The sequence below is a fragment of the Patiria miniata genome, unplaced genomic scaffold, assembly GCF_015706575.1.
Source record: "Patiria miniata isolate m_02_andy unplaced genomic scaffold, ASM1570657v1 HiC_scaffold_20, whole genome shotgun sequence".
In the NCBI taxonomy this organism is placed as follows: domain Eukaryota; kingdom Metazoa; phylum Echinodermata; class Asteroidea; order Valvatida; family Asterinidae; genus Patiria; species Patiria miniata.
The window spans coordinates 6,456,366-6,471,670 of record NW_024037059.1 but is presented as its reverse complement, the minus strand read 5'-3'; the positions used below and the strand labels follow the sequence as shown (position 1 = coordinate 6,471,670).

Below are 15,305 nucleotides of genomic sequence, written 5' to 3'. Positions count from 1 at the left end.
TAAAGAATAAGGCATTTAGATTTGTAGGTAAAGAGCATGGCAAGATATGGTAAGAGTAGAAATGTTCCATGTAATTGTAAAACTGGTTTTTCCATTGAACATGGTTTCAGGTATGGTTACCAAATGTGATAATCATATTGATGACAACTTGGCAATGCAGAATTGATGATTGGTTCAAAGCATTTATTTGATTCTTTCATTGCAAAAGATTTTTAAACAGTGCAACTGTTTGCATTCAATGACTATAACAAAATGTCAAAAACAAATCACACAGTGGCATTTATAAGAATTCATCAATTTTGTGAAAGAACATGGGAGAAGGTTGTTCCTCCCAAGAGATTTGCAAAGCAAGGTAGACATTTCTCATTCAAATAAAAATAATTGATAATTTTGTCTACAGGTAGAGGGTCAATTGTGAGCAGTGTGCATTATGAAACTATCTAAGGACTAACCCTTTAAAAGCACTTGCATTGCATGACTTCCATTTGCACAATTACAGCAATATACTTCACACTATCTTGCTGCATTCACATTATGACTTTTTAGAAACATTCTTGTCAAAACCTGACTGACTTGAGGAAACTTTATTTATGCAAACTTGACGTATGTAAATTTGCATCTTGAATTTGAGCATGTTAATTTTTAAACTGCAAGGAAGGACAAGGTTTTACAAACCTGATAGACCCCAACTGAATCTCAACAATGCAAGAAATCGCTATAAATTTATTTTATCTCAGACAGGAGGTGACTGAAATTAGGGCTTCACTTTATTTTCACATTTTTAAATGTTATATGGAGGACTAATATCAAAGCAAGTGGGTAAATTACATCAACTAAAAAAACGAACCAGTTTCAACAAAGGATCAGTTTGTGTATTTGAAGGATTTGAGATTTGTTAAAAAGATTAAGGAAATTGTACATCTTTTGCAGGGGCACTTTTTAAAACAAAGTGAGTGGACAAGGCAAAGGCAGAGTTCAATTCATCACTTTTGGTTTCATAGCTGCTTTCTTATTTACATCAATTGATTTTGTTTGGGTTACATGGACATTACGGCCTGGGATACGCCCAATTGGGATACAGAAACGCATTTTAAACGACTTAATATCCATTGGAAATAGCATTTCAATACGTCCAACTAAAAACTAGGAATTTTGGGGGTTATTTTTGCAAAAATCTCAAAAATCGAGCTGTTGAGTGCTAGTTGTGAATCCTGCCGAACACAGTGGTTTGCATTCTGCGGACGTGTAAGAAACAACGTTTGTGTGTATTGGTGCCGTGTGTATTGTGTGACACACACACACACACACAACATGTACGATATGCCTACATTGAATAGACATGGCTTGAAATACATATGCTTATGCCACAAAATGTTTCCCACATTTGATGTAAACAAGGTTTTTTTTTCTTTTCTCAGGAACGATAAGATAATAGGTTGTTTTCCTATCAACAAGACCTTTGAAATAGGATGAGTAAACAATAACAAAAAGTCATGTTTGGGGATTTCAGGCCGTAAATGCCGCTGTAACCCTAAACCCTAGGATATAACAAATATTACAAGTGACAGTTTCAGAACTGTTAAGGATAGAATTATGTAATCCACACTCCATCAAACCACTAGACCATGCATGAAAGATTACCAAGAACTTTAGCTATCTAGAAAAGTAAGCAGTTGCTGTAAACGACGAATGGGAGCTCTCCAGAAAATATGTAAAGTCCCATTCAGAATTTTCCAAAATATCAGTTTCTCATAATTTTCCACTGAGCTGAAACCTCAACAGGCTAGCTTTTGAACACATGCTTCTTTTGATTTTGAGTCGTGTTAACATTGGAAACGAACGAAAGGAATAAAGAGCAAGTGATCTTACATGTAAATGCCTTCAAATCAAGGATACACTGCTCATCATTGTTGGAATAACTGAGAAATTTCAGTGGTGTACACATTGAAAACCATTGAGACATTGAGACATTGAATCCTTACTCCTCAAAATGCAATCGAATCAGCTCAACATTTTTTTGTTTACTTTTACCTTCAGGAGTTTCCAATTTTTTTTGCAACTGTGTAGTGGCCCCTCTTTAAGTCAAAGGTGTTTTTGATTATTCCAAAATGACTTTTGTCTGACTAAAGCAGACTTCTCCTCGTTCTCATGACATGCTTTTTTGGGGGGTAATATTAAACAGTTTGGTATGTGCCGTGCAAATCAACACAGTTTCGCATGTTCACTGTCATTTTCTATCAGTGCTTTAACCAAAAATTTGTCTCAATAAACAAAAACCCTGGCCTCTATCTAGGGCATACCTGTTGGTTTGTAATATCACAAACTAGTTTGGTAAGTTTAATAACCTAAAAGCAGATTTTTGTTCTTTATAAGGAACAGGGCCCTACACTACACAATCGCCAATTTGTGGGACCAAGTCTAGCTTTGATGGAATGTGGATAGGTAAAACACTGACAAAAGCATTACAAACTCACCTTCTACAGTGTTGCTTTCTGTAGTTTGAGGTCCAAAACCATGGGACGTTGGGTGAGCTATCAGTATAGGCAAAATGCAGACAGCTGTTGGTAAAAACAATAAAAAAAAAAAAAAAACAAGTAAGAATCTACATGTACATTACAACCAGAATTTGTTTAACTTCTAATTATGGTATTATCGCTGGGAGTTTTTCAGAAATGACTGCAGAATTTTACTTGAGGTTATGGGTCATGTACCTCCTTCATTTATCTCATCCTACAACAAATGTCAAGTAAAAAAAATTAACATGCATCAATGTGTGGCTCTAAATACGGAGGAGGCCTGTACGTATGTCATCCTGACTCGCTGGCTATCTTTAACATTGATCTGTCATAACTCCCAATGTGATTTAGGCATCAGTCCCAACATCTCACCCTTAACTCTCTCCCACAAATGAAAATTTATTGCAGCCTTAAATTGTATTTATTTGCAGGTTAAGCTTCCCAATTTTCCAAATGTAAAAAGCACAACATTTTGATGCCACTTTTTGCCTCAATCGTGGTAAGCAATTGCAATTTGTGCAAACAACAAAATACAAAAATTTCTTACCGAATTATGTTTCTGATTTTGAGGGAAAAAAATGTTAAATAATCACGACCCCTAGTTAGAAAAATTTGTAAACTTTCTTTTGCCTCAATATGAAATTGCATAACGCAACATGATGAAATTATCATCATGATCAACATTTTTTTATATTAAGACTTAATGAAGATTAAAAGTTTATCACAATTCAAAATGATCCAGTTTACCAACATCCCCTATTTGACAGCTTTAGTTTGGGAATTTTCCCTTAAAAAAAAGAAAGTTTCCCTTAACAGGATCACCACCGGGAAGGTAGCTGTCATGATCCCATGTTAGTGGAGAGAGGAAGAAGGGGGAGGGGCAGAAATGAGATGGTGCATGCAAGAGATGGAAAGTAGGGGTGGAGAAAAGAGGAAGCAGGGAGGAGGAAAGGTAGAAAAGAAACAGTGCGTGCAAGTGACAAAAGAAAAGAGTACGGGTGAAGAGGAGAGAAAGAGGAAGCAGGGAAGGTAGGCAGAAATGGAACAGTGCGTGCAAGAGTGACAGAAAAAAAGAGCACAGGTGGAGAAGAGGTGGAGAGGAGGGGAAAGAGGATGGAGGAAAGATAGACGTGGAATGGTGCGTGCGAGTGGTGCGTGCAAGTGATGGTAGTAAGAGGGTAGGGGCTGAGGGCAGGGGTGGAGGCGGAGGGTAAGGGTAGTGGGTAGAGGGGAGGGTGGAGGAATGTACGGTGATGAGCCGGTCAGGAATCACCAGGGTAGGGAAAAGTCTTGTCTCAACTATGGCTGCAGTGCAATGACCAGCTCCAGCGTTTCACAGTGAGATGCAACTCTTCAAATGGAAGGGCCATATACTCAAGCAAATGGTTACTACTAAAAAGTCACTGTAAGCTAACCACATAGCCAGTTGGCTTGTGGTATAAATCAAGAGTACACAATTGAATAGCCATTTTCCCCTACCCTTTTGTGGGCAGGGTTTTCAATTCAATTAAATGGCAGAAGCAGAATCATTTATCGAGACTTCTTGCAGTAAGGGCCCTGTCACACTTCTGCGTATCCTAATTCCTTATGAGTTGCGCATTGACATTTTTTTCATACGCAGTCGTATGCACAATACGCACCTCATGTGCATCTCTATCGTTTTGTGTAAGTTTTATGTACGCAGGCATACGCATGGTACGGCCCAGTACGCTGGATAGTTTTGGGCATGCACAAAACTACGCTGCGTACGCTGTTACGCAGGTCATAAGTTATAAATACGCAGTGCATCGGTCCCACATCGGTCGAGCCCGGTACGAGTACGGTATGTGTTCGTGGGGAATAAGCCGTTCATACGCGGTAATACGCAGACCTCCTATATTGGACATATACATAGCGTACTTGCAGCGCAGATACAACGCACGCTGAACGAACTCATATCAAATGCTGACGTATTGCACGAATTAGTACCGCTCGTCCTGCGAGCGGGCAGCGCATTGTACTTATTCGTAACTTATGAGAAACGCACAGATGGCGAACTTGCGCACTGCATACGCAACTCATACCCATCTCACACGCAGTACATGCGCTGAATTCGTTACTTGTTCGCTAGATGTGCGTCGCACATAAGTCAAAGTAATCAAAAAATTTCGATGTTTTTGATCGTACGGCTGCGTATTGAAAATTGTTGATAAGGGCCTCATAAGGAATTGGGATACGCAAAAGTGTGACAGGGGCTTAAGCCAAAAAAAATAAAAGTTCAAATTACATGAAAACTACAACTTTTGGGCAAACTTCCTCTTTTGGGGGCAGGACACCCATAATTAGGGTGTGGGGAAATTACAAATTTGCTAAATAATACAATGTCAATCCAAACCCAAGTCATATTTTCCCCTGATTTTGGCATTAGCAGTAAGCAGTAAATAAAACAGCATATTCCAAATTGCATTTCAATTTGATGGAAGAGTAAGTGCACTTTTTTTAGCAGAAAAAAGTAACATTTTTGATAACAAAAATAGTTATGATATAAATGAGCACTTTTGTCTTTGAAATACATTTGTACGCATCAATTACAGTAGATGCCAAAGTTTGACTGTCTATTCTTGGAATCAAATCCATCACAAACATGGGACACTTGAGGATGGATTGAAGAAAACGTTTGAAGGAATTAAGGAAGGAATATTTTTTTAAATTGTTAAATCTCACATCATATTTATATTCTAAGTGACTTCCAGTTGTCAAATAGAGGTAAGCGTATGCCTACATGTACATTGTATAGTTCTTGTATTTAACATTATTTTTATCATCAATTATGCCTAATGCCTTATCATGACTGGTAAAACAAGCATGTAGAGTTGTCAAGACAAAACAAATGTATCATGGAAGAATTGAAAAAAAAAACACACATTCAAAACTACAGGAGCAAAATAATTGCCACTTGAACCTTAAAATGTTCCTATTTTAATCTACTGAATGTACCAGAATCCAACCTTGACTTCACAATTCAAACTCACTGTTCATTTGGGCCTCAAAATTATCTATGCATGAGCATGGGCATCGCCACCATTTTTTTCTAGAGGGGGCAAAACATATTTTCCCAAAAAATTCCTGTATTTCTCAACATTTTCTCGATTTATTAGTTTTAGAGGAGGGCAGTAACATTTTGCCCCCCCCCCCAACACATTAAATTTACACCAATATGACTTCCGCCTCCTTTTCTAATCTTCTTTTTTTTCTTCCTTTTTTCCCCCTTTTAGGCTTTTCCAGGGGGAGGGGGGATGGGTGGGCCACCCCCCCCCTGCGACGCCCATATGCATGAGCATGCCCCCAAACACCAATGAGTCTATTACATAAATTCACGCTGCATCACTTGTCCAAGTATTAACCCCGTTTGGTTTGACCTTGCTCATGCAATTGTGTCATTCAAAACGTTGATTAGTATCCATTGTACAGGACCAGGGTTCAATTATCATGCTCTATATGCCTCGTTGCTGCAAAGGGCTCCGTGAAGTCTGTTTGATTTTCTTCGCCGTTGTTTGCACTAGTCATAGTGAATGTCCCAGGCCTTCACGTGATTGATTTCTATGGAGCCGATTCTCGGCTCTGGACTTTGTGGACAGAGGATAGGTGATTTTTATCTAGAACTGATTGTTTTGGTCATTTGGCCCCTTTCCCTCTGAATTACAATGTATTTGAGAAAAAGTTTTTACGCTATTTTGTTTTCACATATTTTAACTTACTGTTTACTTAAAAGTTGAAAACCATGTATTTTCTTCTTCACATTTCTTGAATTTTATTTTGGGAAAGGAATTTTTGCAACGATACATTGGGGCATTTGTTCTGAGGACTAATACGAGCACGGAGCACAAAATGTCTCACAGTGTGAGGTCCTGGGCACGCTAAAGGGCCCCAGGAAATTTTAGATTCCAGATGCTCTGCGGTACAGTCTGAAATAACCAATGCATTATGTAAGGCATGCCCTCATAAGTCTCCGATGTGTAAAATATGTTTTCTAATTTCTGTCTTATAAAAGTTTACTACAACAAAAATCGTAGGCACTCACCAATTTGGAGCTCTCAGTCATCCTGAAAGCCAGAAAAGATGTAATTATGACCTCAGGATGGTGCCTCATCCCTGGTCCTCACAGGCATCCTGAGCTGCAACCTGATGCACGGTTACACGGTTGTGTACAAAGTCTATGGAGAGTCAAGAAAATTATTTAAGTATTTCCTAACAACATTTGAAATGTTTCTCAGTCCAACATCAAGGGCGGATCCAAACACAATTGTTTTGGGGGGCCAAAAAAGTTTTGTAGTCCCCCAAAATCCAGCTGGTTTTTTGGGAACCACTTTTTGGGGGACCAAAAAATGTTTTGGTCCCCCAAAAAGAGGGTCCCCAAAAATTTTGCGTGGGGTTTGGGGCCCGCTTAAGGGCCTTGAATTTTTTTGGATTCTACTGTAGTCTGTAGATCGATGCTCTGTGGTGCCATCTGAGGATATTTCTGATATGACCACTTTAACCAAATCTTTTGGAGGAAAGATGGTGGTATACACGGTGCCTGCCTTTATTGTGACACCACTAAAAAAAAAAAAGTTTCGTTAATTTGGGGGGGGGGGGGGCATGGCCCCCGTTGGCTCCCCCTGGATCCGCCCTTGACCCAGATTTTTGTGATGAATAACCTTCATTGTGTCGATATATGAAGACAAAAAGTGGCGTCAGGTTGCAACATTTTTTGCACATAAATCTCTTTCAGGAAAGATTCCCATATCTGGCCAACACTTTTCACCCTGTGCACAAACAGTATGAACTGGTCTGAAAATTGTTGTGTTTTCTCAGTATTAAATAGGATATTTTCCCTGCTAAATTTGACTTTTTAGGACATATTATCACTTTCAGATGGCTGATAGGTCACTGAAGGGAAAAATAAGTGATAGCAATATATGGGAATCTTTCCAATTTGTCTCCCAACAGAGGGGTTAAAGCACATTTTTACCACAGCATGGAAAATGGCATTGGAAAAGAGGGCAAACTACGTGTGGCATGATCCCACATGGAGCTATAGCTCCGTGGTAGGACTGTCCAGTACGAATTACACTTTTCTCGCCTATTTTTATTTTTAACGTACCATGAAAATGATGGTGAAAACTGTCATTTCTCGGACTCCCGTCTTGATCCAGTAATTGTTCTTCTTGAAAACTCGAAGAAGCTGAAAGAGTCTTGCAAATGTCTTCAAGCACAAACAGTCGGCAGCCACTTTCATGCGTGTTTTTCAAAATGGCGTCCAGTCGGTTCAGCGCACGAGAGGCCGCACGTGCTCTCCTATCAAAGGGAAAAATTTTCCGCCCACAGCTGAGCCAATCACAGAGCTCAAATCTCCGTGTGGACCAATCAGTGTTTCGCTAAGCCTGGACGCCAAAACAAACATTTGAATAATTTGCATATGCAGCGGTTCATTAAAAACGAGTCTTTTTAAAGTTAGGAGAAAATGGTACATGTGGTTTTCCTTTCAATTCATTCTGGGACAACTGTTTAGAATATAGAACCCAGTGAAAATAACAAAGCTTTTTGTTTACCGAAAACTTTTAAGTTCAAACTACCTTGTAAGCAGCACTTCTGGTTTATTTTAAAGTGTTTTTTGCTTAAGAGAGAATTTGAGAGTATAAATAATATATTGTTTTTGAAATTAGTTTTTATCAGAAACGGGCAGATGTATGCATCCACGCATATCACCTTGCTCCCCTAAAACACACTAAATCTGGAACGGTATAAATCCACGTCTTATAGGCGAGACAATGGAACTCCACTCTGAAATGAGAAGCCATTTTAATGCACTTTTGGTTTCAAATGTGCTTGGAATGAACCTGAAATGCTGGTGGGTGGACACAGGGACATAATTTGAGGTGGACGAAAAAATATTCTGCTTGAAAGTTTCTGACGTTCCCGAAGGGTGGGGTGATGCTGTGAGGTGGCCAGGTACATTTTAAGTCCCTAACAACCCCACAGAAGTTTCGGGTTAGGGGCAACCACCAGTCCCTATAATAATATGAAACTTGTTTCAAATCAAAACCTTCATGTTACATCACCCAACACTCCACCCCACTAAATATTGCATTCAGTGTCACTATTAAACCCCCCCCCCCCGATCTAGACACTTACACTTTTAAAAAATCTTTAGTCCCCCCCCCCTCCCTCTTTAAGGATCCCCAGTAGTTATATGTAATTATATCCATATCAAAAACAAACTCAGACGGCCAAATAGAAGTGCATGCAAAATACATTTTAATAGAAAAAAACACTGACTGGTGGTACACATCATTAATAAAGGCAAAGCTTCAAAGTTACTGTTAAAACATCCGAGTACAAACAAAATATTTCCATCAATCAAAAACGCTTGATTTTATGTCATATGATTGGACAGATTTATGCAGGCAAGCTTTACACGCTCGATTATAAAAACATCTTGACTGATTTGGCTGATGATACTGATTTACAACCAGAAATGAAGACTTCTTCCATTCAGTACTCTTAAATCTTCTGATAACTTCGGTAGAAAGATCATGAGATCACTGGTTTTTCCAAAAACGATTTGAGTAACATGGGATAAATACTGCGCACCTAATTAATGAAGTGATTCAATCTAACAAGAATAGAAATAAAACGTTTGTTAATTAAAAAGACAACAATAAAAAAAATCTGGCAAACATGGGTCAGGATATCAGAGGCAGCAAAACAAAGAAGATTGATACATTTTCAAGTTTACAAAGCAGAACCCCAAACTATATCTGTATTTATGCATGAGGTGCCATTCAGTAGCCTAGCGGAGTTGTGTGTTATGTGATACATGTTACCATAAGTACCTGTATTCTAAGCGCATTGTTATGTCTTCTTAACAAGAATACTGTGGTGAAAGATCCATTATTAGGTTTTGAGTCCTGTTGTTTGATTCAATTTAGTTAACTTGAATTCTGTGAGGTTAAATATAAAATTGGTCAGAACAAACAATAAAGACTCGTTGCCAAAAAAAATAGTTGTAGGAAGCTGCTTTTAAATGTGGAGGATCAATGCATAATATTAAGCATTAAAAACAAACAATATGGTAAACTGAAAACTAAAAAAAAGAAAATACAGAAAAATAAATGGAACGTAATCGGGTAATCTAGTCTCAAATGCAACATGTACAGCACTGCCAAACCCTTTTCATAAGAAACCATGTGTACTGAATATTAAATACATGACTCCTGATTTTCGCACAGCAAATAACAGGATCTCGATTATGCATAAAATATTAGCTGAAAGCATTATTAAACAAAATTCATGCCATACTTATTAACGCTTATTAACACATTAAAACGCTACCTGTAAAGGCTTTGAAAGACTGAACAAATTCTGAGTAAAATTTGGGAGTTTGCATTATACTGTAACATTTAGCTACAAAAAAAACTAAAAGAGATAAAAAATCATCAAAATGGTGGTTAAGACACTATAATGACAATTGGATGAAAAGAGTCTCAATTTAATATTATCACAAGCTCCAAAAGTTCAGGGGCCTGTTCTCTTCTCAAGAATATGCACCAATTTAAACAAATTCGGAGGCAATTTGATTTGAATTTTGTTCTCAAAACTCTGCTTAAATTTGCACTGCCTCCCTAAACAATCCAACATCTTCTATGTTTGTAATTAAATGGATTGGTACATACGAGATGTTTCTGTTGATTCATTTACAGACCATCAATATTTTTTATGAGATCAGAAATTGCAAAACCCAATAATGATTTTTCAGACTAGTTTTGAAGGCTAGCTGATTTTTAGAACTTTTGAAGAGACTACAGGACGATGACTTGGCAATCTCCTTCCTCAGTAGCGGAGGGGCCGGTGGTGGTGCGGCCACGTGGACAGGCATGGCAGTATGTGCTGCCCTCTAGTGACTGGTACATGCCACGTGGACACGGGTAGCAATCCTCCAGGTAGTTATACCAGCCTGACTCGCAGGGAACTGAGTAGAAATTATCAGAGAAGAAACCGCATTGTTCATGGTGATTATTATAAACACGTTCTTAACAGATCCAATACTGACAAAGAGAAACTTTTTTTTTTTAATTACTCGTTTAAAAAATTACCATTTCTCTTCAGTGATATTCTTAATTCTTCCATCAGAACAGTATTATCAAATTATTTCATCTACAGTCATGTGGTAGCACTTGAAAATGGATCATAAAGTTTTCATTTAATTTCATTATCATTATTTAGCATGGCAGCCAAAGGCTGACTGGACCTTTAATTACGATTCAGCTGAATAAAACTCGGCTATAATGAATCCGCAATGCACCATGCAAGGGTGGAAAATCCTGACTGTTCTTAGACTTGGTCAATGTGTTCGTTGATGGTGTCCATGATGGTATCTGGCCACTAACATTTACTTTAGCCATACACTATGCACGGTTGGGAGTGCAAACAGTGACCTCATGTGGTTACAAATATGCAAATCAGCTGGGGAAGAAAGAACGTCTTGGGACAACTGATCGCATTGGCTTATCTTTGTCCAACAAGTTTGGAGTCCACAAATCAACTAAACTTGATATAAATCCAGCCACAAAATAAAGCAAAAGATAAGCCAACGCTGTAGTCCCAAAGCGTTCGTTCTTCTCCAGCTGATTTGCACATCATAGTCGCATGAGGTCACCGTACAGTGCATAGCGTGCGACTAGTGTTCATGTTTACAGCCAGATACCATCATGGACACTATGGACGAACGCCTTGACCAAGGCTAAAATGTTCTGAGTTGGTTTGGTGCAGTGGTACTTCTGACTGGTGATCCAGTGACCTGTGCACCGGTAGATTGGTTTGTTCAGGTTGTACCCCATCAATACTCATCTTGGGATTTTTGGCAAACCTCTGAATCTGATTATCTCATCAACAATTTGAACAGAGAAACAAGGATGCCACTTACCGCATCGTACGTCCTCTGCCTCCATGCGCACAGTACCAGGAGGACAGACAGGCATGCCGTAACTCTTGGTTTTTCCCAAGTCCACGTCGTAAACCTGACTGTCTACGTTGATGGCAAACTGGCCCAATCTAGACTCATTGATCAGGTGACCAGCAGAGTTACGTAAGTCATCGGTTGCCTCTATGGAGTTGTGTTGGTTGAGGACTGGGATGGGTTGTATGGAGAAAGGAGAACAGTGGGTTAAGTCATGACTTGTACATATGTTCTTTTTGCCTTGGAAGTTAAAGATACACCGCAAAATTTGCTTGGAAAAACCTTGATAACAGCAATCATAGCAAGACGCTTAACAGCCCATTAAAGACCATTTAAATTTCATGATTTCTTTTCTTTAAAACCCACAAACAAGTTTCTTTCATCACATGTTGAAGGTAGCAGCAATATCACAGGAAGCAGTACACTACTGAGAACAATATGTCAGCATTTCACAGAGCTAGCCATCAAATATTGGATGCAGATTGTAAACTTGAGCCTGGCTATGGGATCAATGTAGGAACAGTAAAAAAAAATTAGAACTATGCATGCACTTTGGTTTGTGTGCGTATGGCGCGAAGTACGTATGACTACTTTTCATGTGGATGTGCACGAACAAATAAGAGCTCTGCCTGACTGCCAGGCGTATGAGTCCCTCCAAACGCTCTCTCTTTGTGACCATAGAGGGAGTACTTGTATACAGAGTCTAAACCCTCATGCCAGGGTAAACACTCATGCCAGATCATGTTTTAATTGGCCTGGTTTTCTTGACAGATATCGATGAGACCATTATCATTTCTCTCTCACCTTCTTCATTGGTCAGGTTCTGTTGATCAGGGATGTCCACCTCACGCTCCAGCCTGATGGTGATATGGACTGCTTCGAAGGATCGACGTCGGCGTCTGCGGGCATGATCCCCGGGAACGTGTGGACTGCAGCCACTGATCTGAAGTATTACAAGGAGTTGAAATGAAGTTACATTCATACAAAAGGAAGCATACATGTGCAACAACGCAGACCTGAAATAATGAATGGAAGGTGTGCAGTAACACCATGTATATAATATCTCTTTTGAGATGTGTGGTTTGAAGAACCAGTTTTTGAGTCAAAACTTTGGTTCTTCTCAGAACCACACAACTCAAAAGAGATGTTATTATTATGATTTTACATACACAATGTAAACATCACCACTGAATGTCCTCACACTTAGAGACAAACTAGGTAAGAAAAGAATTGTGAAAAGTACTCCCACTACTAAGGTTTGTGTATTTTAATTGAATTTCAAAATATGTTAATATCCTCAAAAAAGTATTACAGTAGGCATGTCCCTCCTTTGTTATTGAAGGCCAATTATAGGAGTATTTGCACTTCATGCACTTTGTTTGTTTCCAATAATAACACCACTCAAAATAGTTGCAAATCACCTATATTTCTTCATGTTTTCTACATGACAGTAAGCCAGGCAGAATAATTTTTACAGGGTGTTTAGAGCAAGCGCCATCTTTAATCCAAATAACTTTTTCGATAATTATTTGGTTGGTTACTATATTGGGATAAATGCAAATGACACCATGTGCCTTTAACAACTAGCTTTTATTATCTTAGTAATCGAGAAAGGTTAATTACCTGCTGTTTAACAGCACATGTGTTATCCTGCACACAGCTGAGGGTCTGTAGGTTCATTCTAACAGCATCACTGACTTGCTGATACGCCAGGCCATCTTTAGTGGCGTTGACCCCATCACAGGTCAGGTTATTGCTGTATGCCAAGTTCATCTCCATTGCAAACTTATACGGTGGCTTGTACTCTGCAAGCGACAAATATTATGCGGTTCAAACTGTGAAAATAGCATTCAGGAATTGTAGCTAAAGATCACTCACATTTATGTGGCAAACTTGGACTAATTTTGAAGATTATATATTTGAAACAATCTATAACTTTGAAAAAAAACTTTTTGTTTAATAATCGCAAAAACTAGAAGTAAACACGCTCTGCTAAGGCCCCCAAAAAAAGTCTCCGGTTTCTGGTATGAGCGAGTGTCGCTGTAGCCATGCGCGTCGGCAAAATTTAGAAGTTTTTTTTTCAATGTAAGGTGATGACTTAAAACCGCCAAACTCACTGGTTTGACTGGAATCCTGCTGCTGCACAATTTTAACGTGTTTTTAGATGGGGTTACGATAGAGTATAAGCTTTATGTGGCCTAAATTTCGTCGTGCACTATTTGCAGACGGTGTTGTAATTTAGTAATTGTGTGTCTGGAAGCCAGACTGACGGAGCGATGGTCGTGTATCTGGAACTTGTAAACGCTTTTTAATTAGCTCAATATACTTCTCAAGCCTTATGGACTTACTGAGGTCACCGCAATCTCCACTCTGAGGGATATTTTGAGAGTTTTAAGGAGATCGAAGCGTCATCTGCAACATCAGCCGACATTTGAAGAGAAAAAAAAGTTGGGTAAAAAAAAAAAAAAACGCGTCGTCGCACCACTTTTAAGGCAAGCTCCATACCAGACCGAAAACAAAAGCCATCGGTAGCATCTGCTACAAGCACATTTTTATGACGTCAATTTACGGCTCTACAATCAAACGACTGTTTTGTGTCATACTTCTACATACGCATAGTGAATGCATTTCACACATTTCGACTTGCAATTCATTCGTGGATTGAAATAATTTAGGCCTATTGTCTGATGGCGCATCTAGTTTTGAAGATTTAATTAAGCAGGAGAGAGGCACAGCTTTTACAAAGATCTACTTGTTGGCAAAATTAAAAAAAGTTGGGAAGCTGAAAGTTTGACGATACATAAGTGTATATCTTTTGCTCAGGAAAACAAATACAGGCCAAGCAGGGAACACTAGAGCCATACCAAGCAAATGGGCCTTTCTGTTTGCTGTCCTCATTGACACAAGCAGCTTTTTTAAGTCTCATTTTTTTTTACAGCTGAAACTCACCTTATTTAATTTTCGATGTTGTAGATTGTTTTAAATCTATAAATTCTTCAAAGGTAGTCAACGTTTGCCAAATTAATGTGATTGATCTTACATATACTAAAAACCTAACTGATTGGCAAACAGGAACAGGCAGACGAAGCAGAGGAAGACAACAAAAAAGATGGAGAGATGCTATCTCAACGTACATGGGTATGGCTACATGGACAAGATTGTTCGACAGATAGAGAGGAATGGTGCATTCACGAGGAGGGTTTGTCCAGCAAAGGGATGAACTCTAGCTGATTATGATGAGGATGATGATGATGACCATGATGAAAATTTACTGACTTGTACACTTAGGAAAAGCCAATCCTGGGTTGTCGTCAGTCTCATGGGACCACTTGTAGTCGGTAGAGGGACCACATTGGTAGGAGGGTAGAATGGCCCGACTGAATGCATAGCCTTGCCAGCAGGAGATGGTGCAATTCTGCTCCTCACCAGCAATTTCACAGTTCACTTTTCCTCTGAAGGGATTGTTCACATGCCCACAGGCTGTAAGACAACAACAAATGGAGAAAAGAACAGAGTAAAGGTCGGCTCACACTCCACGCGAAAACGAACACTTGCACAAATTTGTGACGTAACGGCAAGTATTCTCAGTGCAAATTTTCAAAAAGTTGAACACACTTCAATTTTGGCAAATTTCGCACTGAATGTTGACAGATTTTAAATTCGCTTTGCATGTGTACATGACTAGTCTGGTCACAAGTCAATTCACAGGTGCAGACACATGTAGAAGCGTATTTGAACGATAACAAACGAATGTCTTTGTCACAATTCATTTGAATAGCTTCTGAGTTGACTTTGGATTGGATGACAGGTGA

At 39.0% G+C, this 15,305-nt stretch overlaps 1 protein-coding gene across 1 annotated transcript in view; it reads right to left on the bottom strand.

Annotated features, from left to right (window-relative positions):
- Positions 1-8,769: 8,769 nt before the first annotated feature.
- LOC119727280 (sushi, von Willebrand factor type A, EGF and pentraxin domain-containing protein 1-like) overlaps positions 8,770-15,305 on the bottom strand; it is a 51,155-nt gene continuing 44,619 nt past the window's right edge. The window contains exons 44-48 of the mRNA XM_038199134.1: positions 14,770-14,973; positions 13,117-13,298; positions 12,298-12,436; positions 11,461-11,664; positions 8,770-10,506 (exon numbers count right to left, since the gene is read on the bottom strand). Of these exons, the coding sequence (XP_038055062.1) occupies positions 10,337-10,506; positions 11,461-11,664; positions 12,298-12,436; positions 13,117-13,298; positions 14,770-14,973 (899 nt within the window). The 3' untranslated portion in view covers positions 8,770-10,336. The remainder of the gene's footprint in view (positions 10,507-11,460; positions 11,665-12,297; positions 12,437-13,116; positions 13,299-14,769; positions 14,974-15,305) is intronic.